The following is an 18,607-nucleotide window of genomic DNA, read 5'->3' as shown; positions in this document are numbered from 1 at the left end:
ATATATTCACCTTCAATGAATTATTTATACCTCCTGACATGCTGACCAATAACGTAATGTTAATTAGTACGTTCTTCAGCACTTCAGCTGCAGTAAAATTATAATTTAATTTGCTCTTGACTGTTATGATTACAAATTTAAAAGTCTGCATCCGCACGTCTCATCGGCTGCCACTAATCAAGAGTGATAACCAAGCGGTCATGCAGTGTTGGGTGCAATTCCAGGTTCGATGTTTTGCTCAAGGACACTTTAACGTGTGTGAGTCAAACCAATGACCCTCGGATAACCGGACCACTCTACCACCTGCCCCAAAGTAAAGTTGTTCAAATTAGCCCATCAATCTGTGCCTAAATGGGGGGAAACTTAGTGTGTGCATGCCCTGAAGAGTTGTGAGTGGCTTCATCTTACCACAATAACTGTAAACAGCAACAAACGCCAGTCATGTGACCATATCACATCCATTAAAATCATCAGGATTGGTTAAGGACGTCACTTCAGATGCAGATGTCCAACTGAAACGGGGAAATGTGCAATTAAAACAAGTGGGGCAACTCAGTTCCCGTGAGTGAGGACACAACAGGACGAACAGAAGAGATGGGGGCAGATCCTTTCATCCTAAAGGGTCCTCACGCTCTTCTTTTGACGCTGTGCTTCACATATACTTTGCCGAAATGGAGTTGACAACACCGTTCAGGTCTGGGCCGATGCCGAATCATCCCCGGAGTGGTTGTTTGTCCAAACGTGGGTGCAAAAACACTCGGTTATTTCTGACAGAGCCTGGAAAAGCAGAGAGGGCGCCAGAGATTTCACCACGGCAACCAAAAGCAGATTGATTGACACCTCGGCTCTGGGGGCAATATGAAGGGGGCGACAGAAAGGAGGTGGGGGTGAGAGCTGAAGTGCAGGAGGGATCTTACGGCGGGGAATATAAAGCACGTTTAAGAATGGCATCCCCCACCCCCACCCCCACCCCCCCATCCTGTTCTGTTGTGTTTAATCAGCCTCTGGTGGACGTTGGTATTGATTGAGGGTCAGTTATCTGCACACGGTTGGTAGTCTGCCAGACCAGACATGAGCATCTACACAGTGCGTGAGTGTGTGTAAGTGAGTGAGCCCAGCATGTATGTTTGTTTTAAAGTCAACGTATATCCTGCGTGAGCAACACACACTGACACACCATCCTCCCACACACACACAAAGCAAGTAGACTCCATTGCATCCTCTGCTCCAGAAGAGTTTGTACAAAGCTGTTCAGATCCATACGTGTGTGTGTGTGTGTGTGTGTGTGTGTGTGTGTGTGTGTGTGTGTGTGTGAGAGAGACAGAATGATTGCTATGGCAATCACCCTTACACTCCAGTGATTGTAAGCCTTCTTGAAGGGGTTGAGCCACGTGATGGTGCTGTGGTGGATGAGTTGCATCTTGCGTGATGAGTTTTTTCTACAAACAAATGTGTCCAAAAACCCAAAGATGTGCAGTAGAGTTTGGGAAGTGCTCTTCCTGCTCTGGTTCTGATTCACACCAAAGGAGCTGACATGGACGTCAATGGCCACAGACGTCCATAGATGTTCTCTGAAGCTGTTTTTTTTCTAGTGGCAATACATTTTAAATACCTCCGCACATACGAGGGGTTTATCTTATAAAGGTTTACGGCTTTTGGCAGCCTTGCGAGATCCCTGGGAATAGCCAAACTTGGCTCACAGGTTTTCAGACGAGGCAGGTGCTCAGAGAGGCTGCATCCCTTTTCAGGGAGCCACGATCGCTCTCTTTGTTCAGGGTTCGATCGGCTCCCCTCAGGCTGTCGACTGAGATTTCCCGTAATAAAATCCAAATTGATACAAGGTCTCCTCCGTCCCCTCGACCATTTAAATGTTAAATGGGACAGAGGGCGTTTATGGGCCACCTCGAGTCTGCGTTTTTACGCCTGTTTTGTGCAGAATGTGTCGTAGTTTCGCTTTGATCTATCTGAACAGACTCACAAACCTGATCAGGTTTCCCTGCTGCCTCGCCGCCGCCACGTCAGCCACCAGTTCCAGTCTTCAGCGGTCTGTTGTGACCGGCGTGACCGTGCCAGAGGTGGATTGTTTTCCCGGCTATGTCTGGCCTGCACGGCATGCTGAGATTGTTGAACTCCTTACTGTTTTTAATAACAGATTACACCAACTCAGAACCAAATGGTAGCTTTTTGTCATTTTAAACTACCAGCTAGTTTGTGAATATGCAGCATTTCCACTCAGACTTAAAAACAAATGCACCAGCGCTGTACCTTCTCCACCCCCTGCTGATCTGTTTTTTCCCTTTTTTCCCCCGTCTGTTTCTTGTAATCATGTTGACAAGGACAACTGAACGCTCTCTCTGAGCATCACATTATTAGCGCATATTAAAAATCGCATGGTCAAGTGTTACAGTCTGAAAGGCTCAGTGTTTTCAGGCAAATGTATGTTTTTTTGGGGGGGAGGGACACTCCTGGGACCTGCAATGATGGCCCATCTGCACAAGCAGTGTATGTGTGTGTATGCGGGTATGTGTTTGTGTGTGTTTGTTTATGTGTGGGTGAATTCGTGGTTTGAAGAGCAGGGATGAAAGAGGCGCTTTGTGACTCTTCCCTGAACTCTGGAGGCTCCTTTTGGGCGCAGACACAGTGATGTGATCTTGCACAGCAAACGTTTCCAGTCGCTCGTCCCTGACACACTCCCTGTGCGGGGAAAAGTCTTAAAAGATGTTTATGTCGAGACCACAGGTAAACACAGCACACGGGATAAACAGTGAGGCTCTGGCTGAACACAGGCACTTGTACAGTTTTATTAATAAGACAGAAGAAATTATGGTTTCAGTTGTGTCTGCCCTTGTGACCTCTCCAGGGTGTGTGTTCCTGCCTCTGCCCAGTGGCTTCTGGGATAGGCTCCAGCATCCCTGGTGACCCTGATTAAGAATAAGCGGCAGATAAGAGAAAATAGATGGAAGGTCAGACCTTTGGGAGCATGGACCCTGCCTCAGCCAGTGTGCTTGGAAGGTAGGAAGTCTTCTCCTGCATCTCCTGGCCTGCCGGACAAGTGCTGTACTAGTGAAAATAACCGCCACCGCTGTTGTTAGCAGGGCTTTCAAGTGTCAAACCATTTGATTTTTTTGATCAGCGGGACGATTTCTGTGAGCACAAAGTAATTGTGCGGCGAATCAACAAGCGCGTCCCACACGAGTGGACGAAAAGCCCATTTTGCCTGCTTGTTGTGCGTGAATGCCACTCCTGGTTTGGAAAACTCCTACTTCACAAATGGGCACCAGCTTTAACGTAAGCTCAGCCAGCCGCGCCCTGCCCGGTGTCTCTTTGTTGAGATTTCAAAACAAAACAGCAGCTCTCACTGCATTAATCCTTTTAAATGCTTGATAATCTCAAATAAATGTGTGCGCGTGTGTGTTTAGTTTGCACAGGGGGAGTACAGAGTCGGCGGCCTCGACCTGAACGTAATGCCAGTATGGTGCCACAACGTCACAGGCGATGGAGTGGTGGTCAGCATCATCGACGATGGTGAGTCTAACTTCAATTTACGCGCGGCTACAGTTTAACGTGCAACGAAATCCTCATCCGGTTGAATATAAGTAAAAGACATGTCCTTCTTTGATTTTCTACCTGCGATGTGCTAAACAGGACATCATTTATGGCCTCGCCTATGAAATCCCGTCTCAGTTATAAATGGGCGACCCGGGTGTCATCAATGACTTTTTCTTTTTTTTTTCTTTCGCAAGAACATGTAGCATTTAAAACCCCAGATAGGGAGATGTGATGAGATTGAACTCTGTACCTCAGTGAAGAAGGTAAATGATTTGTGTTGATACCCTCTCGTCTCTTTCTCCGGCGCCGCCGCCGCCATCATCTTTGTCTCAGTCACGCCACAATGAGAATTCATTTCTCTCTGATTGCTGGGATATCTGGCAACAAGGGAAATGAGAGCGCGGCATCTTATGGGCTCATTCATCAAGAACTAATTGAAGCCTCACTAGTCTCAAGTGCTGATAGAGTTGGAGTAGTGTTGGAGTGTTCTGATTTGTGTGCGTTTAAGTGTTCATGTGACACCTTTTTAAAAAAGCTTTTAAGTGGCTCCGACTTTGCAGCGTGCGTGGAAAAGTGGACCGGGAGAAAATGCGGCGTGAAAGTGCAATCACTCTGAGAAATTGCACATCCGTGTATGTTTTTGTTCACTTGGGCCCATACGTGTCCATCAGCTCACTTGTGTGTCGATTCTTAACCTCACTTGGCCGTTTGTGACGAAAGATGCTGCCATTAGACTTCTTTAGAAAGGAGGGCCTCCTTTCGTGAAATATCTCCTTGCCTGCATGCAGACGGCTGCTGTGTGTATGTGCGTGCGCACGTGTGTGTTTGCGTGCTGCGAGTCCGCCGAATGGACGAGCCAGAGAGGTGGAGAGAGAAATTAAATGGAGGAAAGATATAGAAGGAAATGTCAGGAGAAAGCAAGAGCAGAAAGACGAGGGGGTGAATGTGTGTTAATGTGTGTGTGTGTGGGTGTGTGTGTGGTGTGTGTGTGTGTGAGGCTGAGTATTAGACTTGCACCACTGAATCTCCTCTCCTCTGAGGCTATTGTACTCTGCTCCACCTCTCTGTATTGATTCCTCTGGGCAACAGCTCTCTCTCCCTCCCTCTCTCCTCTTCTCTCCTCTCTCTCTCCTCCCTCTCTCTCTCCCTCCCTCTCTCTCTCCCTCTCTTTCTCCCTCCCTCTCTCCCTCTCTTTGTTAACAAGGAGGCGACTCTTCCACTGACCACCCTTCTTTTTTCCCGCCCTCGCCCCTCTCTCGGACAGCCCTCCTCTCGCAGCAGAAGGACGGCGCTCACCTTTAGTCACCTCTCAGTCGCTGCCTATTGATTGTGATATCACGATAAAATAATTTATTTTTCTTTTGAGAGAAGGTGCCCCCACCCGCCCGCTCCGACCCCCTCCTCTCCTTGTGAGTCCATCCTCCATTCAGGCTGTTTTAGAGGTAATTGGTTTGCAGCCAGTCCAGCCAACATTACACAGGATTCACGGCGCCACCCTCAGTTTGGTCTCTTGCGTTGGCGTCTGATGGTTCTCTGACACGCATATGAAACACAAACCACAGACAGAGGTGATCTAAAGTAGCAATAAAGCAACTTTGGCTCTGGTTACAGGTAAACAATTACATTTATTAGGGTTTTTTTCTGGCTGGAACTGTGACGTCTCGCTTGTGAAGTTAGCGTAGCTCTGAGCGGCCGGGGCTGCTCCGGGTGAGCTGTCGGTGACCTTCTGTTGCGATCAATTTCCATTTTCTCCAGCTTTAAAAATACAATTTTCACATATGTGATCAATGAGTGCAACAGATTAGTCGTCTGCCTGTGCAGCAAGTTGACCTGCGTGCGAAGCTAATGTAAAGATAAGGAGCAAAACTGCAGCGATGGGCCGGGCTGCGTTGGTCTGTTGTCCAGGAAAACTGGAGCAGTTTGACATTCCAACAAAATATATCAAGAAGAAAATAAGTAAATTTATGTGGCATTACATTAAAATGAAAAAAAATCCCACTTAAATGACTGAACCCAGACATTCATCAGGCCGTCCTGCGCTCATTAGAACCATGGAATGAGTTAACGGTGTCAATAAAACAGCGTGCTCCCTGCATCCACCTTGTCCCCCTGCCCCGTCCCTGTCGCCCTGCTATCATCACCGGGCCTCCGTCCTTCCCAGCAGAGCTCCACCGAAGCACTCCGCCATCGATTGCGCTGATGTCATTGTCATTACCTGTCATTGGTACAAAGAGAGGCACAAATTAGAGCGGTGCACACGGAGGCAGGGAGAAAGGGAGCGAAAGAAATGAGGAGATGTAAAGGAAGGATTTAAAGAGCACCGCTGCTGTAGTTGTTGTTGTGGGGTGGTTATTTTAGACGCCACGACTGTATTTATGTATTTATCCGCTGATGCTGGAGGCGCGAGAGCTTAAAGAGTCCTCGTGTAGCTGTAGATGCATCAGCGGTTTGCGCACGTACAGCGATTCTGTGACAAAAGAGTGACGCCAAAGAGAAAGGAAAGGTGACGAGTGAGCCCAGATGGCGATGGCTATCGTGACACGGCGACAAGAGCGTAATTGGTGTGAGAGGAAAAGAAAGAAAAGACGGGGACAGCGAGTGATTTGCTTTGGTGGCCCAAGAGAAGAGACGTGGAAGGCAAGCCCTTTGTGTGGCTCATTGTTCGCCGGGGCAGCCGCTGTGGAGGGCCGCATACCAAACAGGAAGTTGTGATTCGAGACGTTAGGAAGAATTACAATATTCACATCAGTTATGAGAAAGGACCAACTCACCATTTCCCAACTGCTGCTGTGTGACCGAGGTTGATTAATGGCAGCCCGCGCTACGCGTCTGCGGCTTATTTAGATGAATTAACTCACCTTTGTCAGAGTTAGAACTGGAGTCAGTGAACTTCAGTCCGCCGGTACCGCCTTCATTTCACTGTTTAAAGAAGGCGCTCGTGGAACAACACAAACGACACATTAGCGTGCTTTTATGGCTGGAAAATGAAATGGCTTTAATCCTTTTTGTGTTTTTAGAGGACAAAGGTGATGGTAAAACGGCGTTCTGCTGTGCAGGGAAGTGGGTGAAATAATTGCGTTTGGAGGCTCGGGGTGTGAGCGCATCATCCGTGCATGACGCCGGGCTGCTGGCTGAGGTCCAGCGAGTGTCAGACGCCGCAGCGTGCATGTTTGCGAGGGGAGAAATGACACTGGCCGACTCTGTAAAAGTGTGTCTGACAGGGGCAGCGACGGAGTCAGCGCTTTTCTTCTCTCCCTCCGTGCCCCCCGCTGCTCAATCCATCCAGCTGCTGTCACCACAGGGGAGCAGACAATCTATCAAGGCATCGGGATGCATTCTCCTCACCTGCGCTGCGCCTTTAATGAACAGCCAACATGATCCTGGCTGACAAGCAGGAAATGGATGTAATAAAGATTGTTTCTGCATGCTCTTTGCATCCCTGATAAATCACCTCGCTGTGCAACAGATACGGGAGCCACATGGAAATTTGATTTCCCACGGCAAGGGGGAGGAAGAAGAGAACAGTGGGGGGAGGAAGAGCTGAGAGTGGCAGGGACACTCTATTTTATTTTCCTCCTTTTCCCAGCAGAGTGAGGTTAGCTGTGCGGTGGCTGAGTGAAAGACTTTTTGGTCTTGTTTATCCCGCCGATGCCAAATAATCCAGGGAATAGATCTTTGCCCATAAGCGTGTAATTCCAACAATCTGCGCGGTTGTTTCGGCGTCTGGCATCACATTTGGAATCACTGGACGCATTCACGTATTGTAAATGTGGGAGGTTAGAGCAGATGTTAGCATTAGTTCAGGCCTTTCTGGCCTAAAAGACGGCGCTCTACAGCTGATCTGGTTCTTCGCCTCTCAAACAGGACAAGCTTCTGTTTTCTCCTTGATCCTTACAGAATAAAGTGACAATATTGCTGAAACTGATGTTCGATGGTGGTTGATCAACTGGGCAGCGTACCGTGTTTATGCTAGCTGTTAATACAATTTAACATAGCTTGGGAGCATATGCAGCGTCACTATTTCCAACCTATGTCCTCAGATTTACTGCTGCTCCTTGACGACATCCTCTTTACTGACGTGAATGTATATTCTGGTTCTGGCGGCAGCGTTTCAGGGCATTTCCACGATATTTTGGTACTATTAAGGTTGAAAATGTCAGCATTGCAAATAGCAGTTAAGTTGTTTCTCTCCAAAAAGGATTTTCGAGAACTCACCAATTTATTTATTATTTTTATTTGGGATGAAAATAAACACCTGTAGAATCTTATGTAAAGCCCAAACCTGCACAATTATATATCCTTAAGTTTTCGGTGTATATGAAAGTGCCCCCCAATTGCAGTGCCTTGAAAGTGTTTACGATGGTTTCTATGAATGACTTTTGTTGCAAATGTTGCATCCTTGTTGCCTTTAAAGTGACCTTTGATGAGCACCATAACATTTTAGCACATTGTTATTCATGGATAAGCACTCGATGCTGATTTTATCTATAGTTATGAGGACATATATCAGGGAACACGATGTTTTCAGTTTACATTTCGTAAATTAAACGGACTAAATCTGGCCATTTGTTTTCATTTTTACGTTTGCAGTCAAGATTGAGCGTTCTCTTGTGCACTGCATCCATCATGATAGCTGCGGAGATGGGTCTTAGACGTTTATTTTTCACATTTTAAGTAAATAGAGAAAAACACAGACATCACGCACAGTAAAGTAATATAGTTTGAAAGCAAAAAACACAATACAGCAACCCCCTCTCACAAACAAACAATACCAGCAAACAACAAAACACACCAGCACGCATTCACCCACATGGCCTACTGTCCAAACACACTCTCACTGGAAGACATTTATATTGTAGCGGGCGGAGAAATGAGGAGGGAGGGCGAAGAAAGAGAATAATGATTAGAGCTTTGGTGAAATAATAGCGGGGGAGCAGGGGAAATACACGGGGAATGGAATACAGTTGAATAAAGGGAGAGCGAGATTGAGGCAAGAGTGAGATAGGGTGGGGGGGGTTTGCAGATATGAAGGTGGGTGGGTAATTTATGATTTAATCTAATGCAGCGTGGACCTGCTGTAAGTCACAGAGACCTCAGCTGGGCGAGCGAGGGAGGGAGGAATAGAGAGAGATATTAACCTTTCCTTGAAGCGGGTGTTGGACTCTTGTGTCTGACTAGCACCCCCACCCCCCCAAACCCTTCTCCATGTCGACCCCCACGCCCAAACTGCCCCTCCAGGGGCGTCTTTCCTGAAGCCATTATGTAATAACAATCCAATTAACGTCCGGTGGTTCCAATTAAGAACGCCAAAATAAAAGCACGGCGTTTTCAGGCAGCCGCTGTTGCCTGCATCTCTGCCCACACTTGTGATGTTGTTTGAGGAGGGAAAGAAACTCGCAAAAAAAACTTTATCAACAGAATAAAGCCCAAGGAAATAGCTGTCAGAAAAAAAAAAAAAAAAAACACCGCCCACACGCCTTGACTGACAACGCAGCGCACAGAAGTGGAGAGTAAAAGCACGAAGCGGGCTCGCTAACAAAATGAAAAACTCGCACGGCTCCAAAAATTCCAAACGTGCAGCGTTTCTGCACCCGGCGTCGGGCAGCAAAGTCAATCTGGGACTTAAGCTGCCGCAGTAATCAGTTGTTGCCATCGGCTTTGCATTTCCTGCTTTAGCAGTAATGAAATATGGTTTGTTTTGAGAGCGTGGGACCCGAGACCATGTGGAAATATAACACAGTTGGTCCTCACAAATGAGGAGTTTTTATCCTGCAAAGGGCCCACGCTAGCATCTTTGCTGCTTGTCCCCGCAAAATTCCAAAACGGCGAGCATTACGGGCGCTTCCTTTCGTCTTCAGAGCTTCTCCGTGTTCCGACCCGAATCCGAGTCCTCGCCGCATGTTCTGAGGGTCAAGGATTTGGAATATGGCACTAATATTGCACTGGGAGCGTGTTTTGCGGCGGTATTGACGTGTGCTGGAGATTTTCAGCCTTGGCAGAGGTCCGTGCTCTCCGAGGACTTTTTAGCATAAAATATGCTCTTCTTGCTCAGCGGCCCAAATCCGTAAAATACGGATTTATTTGGCTCAGTGTCAGATTTCACAATTAATATGATCAGGCCAGGGTATGATTTAATTATGCACGACGCCGTAACTTTCGCTTCTTTCGTGTCTTTTTGGGCTGTAGGGTGACAGTGTGTTGTGCAAACATGTAAATGTTCACGGAGATGTTTGTTTTTAAGGGAGGGAGAGCAGCAGAGCCAGAAAAGTTCGGGTTTAGGTGGAAGGGAAGAGGAGAACCGGAGCAGATGCTCAGATCTGAGCTGTGGCAGCTCTTCTGGTCCAGATGTGGACAGCAGCGTACCGAGGGGCTGGTCCGCAGATCTGGTGACAGTCGCTCAGAAATCCAAAATCATGGCGTCACCGGCCCACAAACGTCTCATGGAGGGTTCGCTGGAGAAGCTGGAGCCCTGTGGAATATGTGCGCGCTGGGTCCCGGGCGCGCTCGCCGAGCTGGAGTCACCCGGACTCAGATGCCGCTGTCCAAACCGGAGACACCGGCGTGAACCGCCGCGGCGCCGACTGCCGGAGCGCGACTCTTGTGTTTGCCTCGGTAATCTCTCCCCGGAGACCCGTTTGCCTGGATAAATATTGTTTTTCGCGTCGGCCCCTGTAATGGCACCCTGCGCAGGCTACGGCTCCGTAAGTGACGTTGTCTGTCACGCCGCTGGCAGGCTGGCGTGGGAGTCGTTGGCACGCCGTGGGGTCTCTACAGCGCTCATTTGAATTCGCTCGTCCCCAATCATGCCACTACACTCAGCGGCTATACACTTCCACACTCCACTCACACGCTACTCCCACTACCTGTTTGGGCGCCGGCGCGCTCATTTGCATGAAATAAGATGGAAATGGAGCCCTTATTTATGCCAACAGAAATGGAGTGTGTTATTAAGGGCACTATTGTGCAAAAGAGACGGTGGCGGTAAGAATACATTACAGAGGCTATTTCTGGAGTGGCTGGAGTCACATGGAGGGTAATGCTTTACAGGTCCCTGATGACTTTTACAGTCTGGGCGCCAACACTGGATGAGCTGTGTGTGTGTTTATGTGCCCTTGGTATGTGTTGCTGTATATTTGTCCATAGGTGTGTTTGGATACGGGTGGCGTGGCGGCACGCCTGCACACATCTGGGGAATATGACGGCAGGAGAAGGCGGCCGAGGGCCTGGCGTGATTTACAGGTCCTAATTTAGAGCGGTTCATCGGGGATCTGCGTGTGGCGTCCGACCTGTTTAACAGTGAGGCGGGGGGGCGGTTCAGTCGGAGGAGCCATTGAGCAATAGGATTTAAAAGGAGCCAGTTTCCTTTCCGGCCTCTTATCAAAGCATCAAAGCAACGGTAAAAGAAATGAAGTTGTTTTTCTGCAGCATATGTTTTAATTTCAAAAACACGGAACACTTTTAAATCAGGACGCTTTACTCGTCGTAAATCTGCTCAGCGGGGAACAACGGAACCTCCTCAGAGATGACGGTGCTCCTTCTTTCCACAATCCCTCCGCTTCCCCATCCGTTCCTAAAGGTTCTGCTGCTCTGGACGCTCCCTGGAGACGGGTGATGCTCTCCTGCGGTCCCAACACAGAGCTGAGAGACCATTGAAGGGCTCCATTCAAATCTGCTTCGTTCTTTCCAAGAAAATGTTCTTTAGGTCAGTCTGCACCTAGAATAGGGATTATAGTGAATATACAATCAGTTTTAAAAATGTGACTCATACAGACGAGTTTTATATTTAGAGTTTTACAGATGAGCAATAAAACAGGCGCAATACAAGCTCACAGGTGAATTGTTCTCATCTTGAACAGTTAAAGCTCTTACATGGACTAAATTTGAAAGACGTGTTTATCCCGGGCTGTCAGTTACTAATATTTTGGGCTGTGTTTGGGCCTCCGCCAGCCCCGACGAGCAGCCCTGGCAACCTCGGAAAACATCGTTGGGTCTCACTCCGAGCTTGTCAGAAAGAGAACACATTTGATTTCAAGAACTTCCACTTTGGTTTTGGCATCGAGTCGACCTTAAATGTCGGAACATTTACCGCAGCCCACCACTGGGGGGCAGGATGGTGCGTTTTCAATCCATTTCTCGTCTTTTTTTCCAACAAACACTCTATGGTCAGATGTTGGCAAAGACAAAACGATGGTTTCAATCATCTCCAACATGTGAAAATTCCAAAATCAGGGCTCATCTCAAGTATACTGATGATGACGTTGGGTTCAAAGTGAAGCCTGCCCGGCTCCATTTCCATCTGGGTCGTCATTTTGTCACATACCTTAGTCCTTTATCTACAAGCAGAATGTAAGATGAAACACATCAAAGTGTGAGGAAAATGAAAAGGAGGTAATAGTCCTGAAAGCTTCCTTTTTTTGTGATAATAGGAAAATGTTCAATTCTAATTTACAACCATTTTGATATCTAAATCCCGTTTTCTGGCTCGGTCATACATGGCAGAGAGAGCGCAAAAACCCCCCAAAACACGCCGTAAGTTTCTCGTCACCTTTAACTCACCCTAACTCACCAGCAGCCCTCCATCTGACCTGGCCTGACCTTTTTATTTTACATTCAACCTGAACCTGCTCCGCCACAAAAACCCTCCAATTGGCCCCTGGGTGCCCTGTGACCTTTGACCCCATCAGGCCATGTGTTTCCCAGGCTGTCTTCACGTAGACACACCCCTCTGGTTAAATATGAGCTCTCTCTGTCGGGTGCCACCTGTACAAATAGCAGAAAAAACGCTAAAATGATCAGCAACACGGGCGAAGGCGAATGTATTGATTATAAGTCACAACCTGCTGCAGGAGCCTTCAAATCTAGACTAATTCAGGCATCAATCAGTGACTTAAAGATATATTATTTCATGGTATAGCTGATCCTGCTATTTCTATTAATACTGGACTAGCAGATGAAACCATTGTTCACCGTGTTTGCATTAGCTTTGGATGTGTGCTGTCACATCTGTTTGCATATAGCTTTTTGCTAATACCACCAACAGCCCCCCTTTTTTCCTCTCTTTTTCCTGCAGATTGTAATGGAGTGTATTAGCATCGCAACAGCCTGGCAGCGCCTCACATTTGTACTCCTGACGGGTGGGTATTTTGAAAATTGGTACGAAAGAAAAAGGGAGAGAAAAAAAGTCACCTATTAACTGGAATTTCCACCCTCCTCCTTGGGCTAAATTGGTGTAAATACTATTGTTCCCCTCCGCCATCAAAGATGTATGGAATGTCGTTTCACTGATGGCTTCAGTAAAATGCTGCAGCCAGCCAAGCAACCGTATAGATAGAATAGATCTGCTCTAACCACTGGGCTGTGTAACCGCCCGATCTGCATTTGTCATGTAATGAGCCTGTGGACGCCGCATGTGTGTCGCTGTGTGTGTGTCGGTGTGTGTGTGTCTGTGTGTGTGTGTGCATTCGCAGCTTACAGGAGGCGAAAACAAAGCGGTCGAAGCAAGTCTGAAAATAAACTGTGGAGAACAACAGGAGAGCAGAGATGTGTGTGTTGCTGGAGAAAACACACATCAAATACGCTGGGTGCCAAGGCTAGTGTGGGACCATAACTTCTCCATTCAACCAGAGGTCAAACTGGGGTCAAGCTCTATTGATTTCTTTCCAGGCTTTGTGGCAGTATTTCTTTCTACTAATCGCGAGTGCAGACCTTCACCCGCCCTGGATGTGATTTCTGTGTAATGTACAGCTGGGAACTATTTCTGGATTGATACTGAAAACCGTCGGCGTCGTGACTGTGAAGGCAACGAGCCCGGCTGAGAAGCGGCGCTCCGCGCTATAAGATAGCCAACACAAATTAGCGTGCGGTTCGCATCTCTTTATCCCTGCACATTTTTCAGGTCCATACAGAGGCGCGTGTGTTTTACCGCGTCTTTGCAAGGGTGCAAGCTTATCATTTCTCATGCGCGCCGCATCTGTAGGTGTGTGTGTGCATTTCAGTGTGTCCCTGTGCTCGCTAGTGTGCAGTGATGGATCACAGCAGTTCCCTGTTTACCTAGCCTCATGATTTCCTGTGTGTGCATGTAACAAGTGGAGTTTGGCAGGATTAATGAGCGCACAGCTTGCTGAATGGGTGTTTGGCTCCACAAAGCACTCCATCATAGCCTGATGCTGCTACCATATTCCACACACACACACACACACGCATGCACGGACACACAAAAACACATGGACACACACACTATGCTCTCTGCAACTCACCACTTACCCCTGCTCTTAATTACACATGCTTAGCCAAGTCCCATTAAGCAAGCCACCCCCTCCCATGCTAAACAATGTTAAAACATCCACATTTCTCATAAGCACCGTGTTTAAATATAGTCTCCACGCCGCGGTGTGTAGGAGGCAAATGGTTCTAATATGTTTGCTCCAGAGAGGACAAATGAACAGATAGCATTACTCCACAGATATTTTCCTTTCATCAGAACTAGTTGCAGACTTTGCAGGTGTCCTACAAACACTCAAGTGGCCGCGGCTAACAAAAGCAAATCCCATTTACATAAAATCAGTTGGAGGAGAGGGATTAATGCACATCCTCTCCTGGTCAAATGGGGTTTCCCAAAGGTTAATGTCTTTTGCTTATTTTCAAATGGAAAACAAACACTGGTGTCATCGTGGCAACTAACGTGACACCTGGAATTTCACCAATATTACAATGTAGATACTGTATTTTAGATTTTTTGTAGCCTGATTGATTATTAATTAGAGAAGAAATTGAGTATACATTTGTTATATTGGCTGCATATTAGTACAGCCAATCACTGCAGTGCTCGAAGCTAATGCTACTGTGTTTGCACACAGTTTTGTGTTGTGGAAACTAGCCTGCATGCTAATTAGCAAGTGAGCTTACCTTGTTTTAATTAAATGGGAATTTATTTAAGTTATGGTCCTGAAACTGTAGCTCATGGCGTTAAGAGAGTTGCGGTATCTTTACCTTCAGGTCCATTCAGACACACATTAGATAAGGTTTTACAGTGAAAGGCAGCAGTAATCGATCCGCGCGGCTTTAGCACTTTACTACACAGGTGATTTTAGATCTGTGTCGTCAGGTGATAGTCCGTGTCGTACAAGTAAATAAAATGTGGGAACCTTTTTACATCACTGCTTTTTTTGTGTGTTGGAGTGTGTTCCGTGCTCCTAGAAACATGGATAAATAAATGTAAATGAGTGAAACTGAAATAAATGATAGGCGTTATGCAGGTTTTGACATCAGATTTGTATAATCGTGTTTAGATACGTGTGCACAACAGGATCCGTGCATGCCAGTGTCTCCTGCATGCGTTGGCTTTCCAAGGGTGTATTTTTATATTTGTGTGTGTGTGGGCAAAAGGGGGACTGTTTTAAAGGATGACAGGAGAGTAGAGCAGAAATCAAATCACTTAATTGCTACATTTTTCATCTCCATCTTTTGTTTTATGGCGGCTGAGGGCCGCCGCGCGACTCCGCCTGTGATTCATGGACGTTAGGGAGGCCGGCGAGCAGCGCCATCCCTCATCGGCACCCAGCCGCCCGCGTACCCAAAGCACCCCACACAATTACCCTGATGACTATGACTTGTTTTTGTTGTTGTTTGTTGTTTGTTCTTCTTTTTTTCATTCTTCCTCTTGCTAGCGCTTTTTCGGTAAGGAGCTGAGCGGTCGGAAGTAAACAATTTAGAGTTTGTGGTTCACCCTTCCCTCGTGCGAGCTGAGCCCAGTGAGACGGGGAGAGGGAGCCGATACACCCAGATAGGCACGCATGGAAAGGAGGAGAGGGAGATCCAGATAAGGGAGAGATAAATACGGGGAATGGAGACGAGGGATGTGTTCATAGATGCCGCCGGGAGATGTGGGAGTGCGGGGAATATCAAAATGGAGAGACGGCGCGGGGATGTCGTTAAAGCAGAAGCGGCAGAAAGGTACAGGAAGCGACCAGGAGATACGGACCGATATTACACGTCTAAGAGAGACGTAGAAGGCGAGGAGGAGGCGGATGAGGGGGAGGAGCACAGATAGCACGCGCAAGGTGTGTGAGAGAATGAGAGCAACCCCAGAAGGGACGATAACACAAAATGGGTGTGAGGAGATAAAGTTATGAAAACACAGAGAGGGCCTATCGCGCAGGTCATGTGACCTGTCAGTAGCGTCTCCTACCAGACGCCCATGATACACACGAGATCCCGTTCAAATGCTTTCCAAAGCTACCGTATATCAGATTCCGGTTGCCGGGGAAGAGGAACCTGCGTGCTCTATTTGGAAACTTTAGACAAGTTGCTAATGGTTTCTTCATGCAGCTATCATGAAGGTTCTCCAGAGTTCTGCTAAAGATATACTGTTTAGAACATTTAATTGCATTAAACGGACGCGGAGCTGTAAATCTGAGCCAAAATCCGACATATTACAATGGAATTATATATTTTAAAAAGACCTTTGAACAGGAAATGAATCTTTGCGTTTTATAATCTTTACCTTTATATCGGGGAACGTCTACGGCTGAATGATTCCATGGCTTTGATCAGACTGCGGGATAAACAAACCTGTACCGGCAGAAAGGTCGCCTCCCCATAAAGGAGCGCGCTGCAGCGGGGTCCTGAACGCCTCTCCAGGTAGCCGGGAACAGATGAGAGAGAGGGGAGATGAAACCGAAGCTGAGCTCCTCACGTCACGTCCGCTTATCCCGTTTGTTTGTTTGTTTGTTTGTTTCCCTTGCGGTGGATAGAAGTGCGCTAGAAAGACAGAACGCTCCAGGGGAGGGGGGGTATGTGTGTTTACATGAGGCAGGGGATGGCAGATTATGATGTGTGTGACAGAGGAAGTCGGTTTAGAAAGTGACAGTGAATCAAAGAAAAGGGAGGTTTGGAACTTTAGCAAGTTTCCTGTCCTGTCCTGTTCATCGCTGCTGTTTGTATTTATGTCAGTTATGTGAAATCTTGTGATTTAGGTGCACCGTCAAACAAAAAAGCTGCGAGATCATGTTTTAACAGTAAACGCTAAATTCCGTTCTAACGGCTTCATTTGATCCTGAAAAGAGCAGCAAACGCAGTATTTTAGTGCGAAAGTGAATCCACTCTGAGCTGCCGCGTCTCTGAGCAAACACAGCAGCAGGAGACAGCTTGAAGGAACTTGTTAGTTCATTTTTCTGACATCTTTTATGTTCCCATAGTTAACAACTGTCTTCACATAATTAGATATGTGCTGTTTTCATCCTGGTGGCCACCGGCGGTACTGCACCCCAGTCAAACCAGTGTACTTATTCAGGGAGGATAATTGTCTTTTGTGGGGGGGTGAGTCTTTAGTAAGGGCAAAGGTGATAAGCTGTGGTGTATTTGCAGCTGATTATATATGCTTAATGCACCACAGGGTCATAAAATGTCCTAAAGAGAGTCCTAAAAAGGAGAAACAATTAAACTGCAGAAGTGCAAGCTTAAAATAAATAAGTAAATAAAGAACTCAACACCATTGGAGAAAGTTTCTCCTTCATTTTTGTTATTTTATTTTTTTAACCTTTCATCCGTTAGTTAGTTTTTGCATGATTCAAGCGTGCAGTGAAACCCTTGAATAGGTTAAAAGACCAAGTGTTTTTGCATTGTTACCAGTTTTCCTATTGATATCATTGCCAGCAGTCTTCTTAGGGGTCACCGCTTTTTGTTTTATTTATCATTTTGGGAACTCTCGAAGCCAAGATGCGCAAACAGTTGTGTTGGGCAGGTGACCGGTTCCCCCATACGTCGTCCTCCACCTGTACGTCAGTCACGCCCTTGTGCCATAACAGACGCGGCACATTCGGCTTTTGCTTTATACAGTATTTATAGATACAAGAATCAGAAAAGAGCAGCCAGTTAATGAGGAAGACTTCAGTGCGCCGCTAGCCGCGGGGCACACTGTGAACGCCGCGTATGTGCGTGTGCAGATGCCTGCTTGTGAGCGTATAGACTGAAGCCAGCTTTTAAATATTAATCTCAAGGTCAAAGGGAGGGAGCTTTTTGATATTCATGCAGGGTCTGTACCCTGCGCAGGGTGCTGAGGCCCTACCCACGCTGCTGCTCCCATCCGCTCTCCGTGGGTCATTATGTCTGCTGCTGTTTCTCCTCTTCCTCCTCTGATACGCTGGTGCAATATTGAACCTGACCGTCTCCGCTCGCACATGTGCGGCTATTTAAAGGTGCTACGTGCGCTCCAACACTGGAAGTCATTAGCGCGCCGGAGAGGGACGGCGTGCGTTTGGCCAAATGTCTGCCAGCTGAAGGTGGGGGTCCTACCTGCAGGGGTTGTGGCTGTGGTCAGGTTGTCACTGGTGGTGCCCCTGCAGGGGCAGAGGCAGCCTCGGCCTGTTTTACGAAATATTCTGCGAGCGTTTGTTACTGTGAGGATCTTTTATCTGCTAAATCCAGAAAAAGGTGCCAGAAAATGAAGTTACGCAATGTCTGATGGTGTGAGATCAACGCCTAGATGATTAAATTTCTTAAATTATAGGTCTAGGACTAGTTTTTGTATCTTAAATAACTGTCGTGGATTATGAAAGACACTTATTATCAATGTTAACTGACATCGTTTGTCAGTTACATTATTTATATGTAAGCTGGATGTGTTATTTATATGTAAGCTGGTGAATTGATGGTGAATTTAATACCTCGTGCATGTGCGTGCATGCTTCTGCACACATTGGTGCATCTAGATCTCCAACACAGCGATCCTACGCTGTAGTTAACTTGAGAGCTCCCGGGACTCCTCATTATTTAAGCCATTTATCAAACTGGCCCTGTCTTCCCCCAAGACTGCACACACACACACACACACACACACACACACACACACACACACACTCACACAAGGGAAGGGTTCCACACAAAGGGGAGGATAATTCACATTTCTTTTCCATTTAATACCAAACCTACAGCAAACACACGGTGTGTATTACAGAAGGAGTGAATTTCCGCGGCGCTTCCTCGCTGCTCTACGCTCACGTGTGTCATGTCGAGGTTGATAAGGTTCAGCGTGAACATGGCGTGCTGTGGACTTAATGAG

General features: G+C 47.1%; 1 protein-coding gene across 11 annotated transcripts in view; it reads left to right on the top strand.

Annotated features, from left to right (window-relative positions):
* The window catches only part of LOC130533158 (furin-like), a 116,963-nt gene that overhangs the window by 25,574 nt on the left and 72,782 nt on the right, over positions 1-18,607 (top strand). For 10 of the 11 annotated variants that reach the window (XR_008952497.1, XM_057046356.1, XM_057046355.1 and 7 more), the window contains one exon: positions 3,420-3,525. Coding sequence is in view for 10 of the 11 variants with exons in the window: in XM_057046356.1 (XP_056902336.1) it covers positions 3,420-3,525 (106 nt within the window). In the remaining variant the exon portion in view is untranslated. Of the gene's footprint in view, positions 1-2,869; positions 3,013-3,133; positions 3,289-3,419; positions 3,526-18,607 lie in introns of those variants that run through there. The other variant, XM_057046362.1, reaches the window with a different exon arrangement.

The sequence above is a fragment of the Takifugu flavidus genome, chromosome 10 (genome assembly GCF_003711565.1).
Source record: "Takifugu flavidus isolate HTHZ2018 chromosome 10, ASM371156v2, whole genome shotgun sequence".
In the NCBI taxonomy this organism is placed as follows: Eukaryota; Metazoa; Chordata; class Actinopteri; order Tetraodontiformes; family Tetraodontidae; genus Takifugu; species Takifugu flavidus.
The sequence above is the reverse complement of the archived record's forward strand: the minus strand, read 5'-3'. Positions and strand labels throughout refer to the sequence as shown.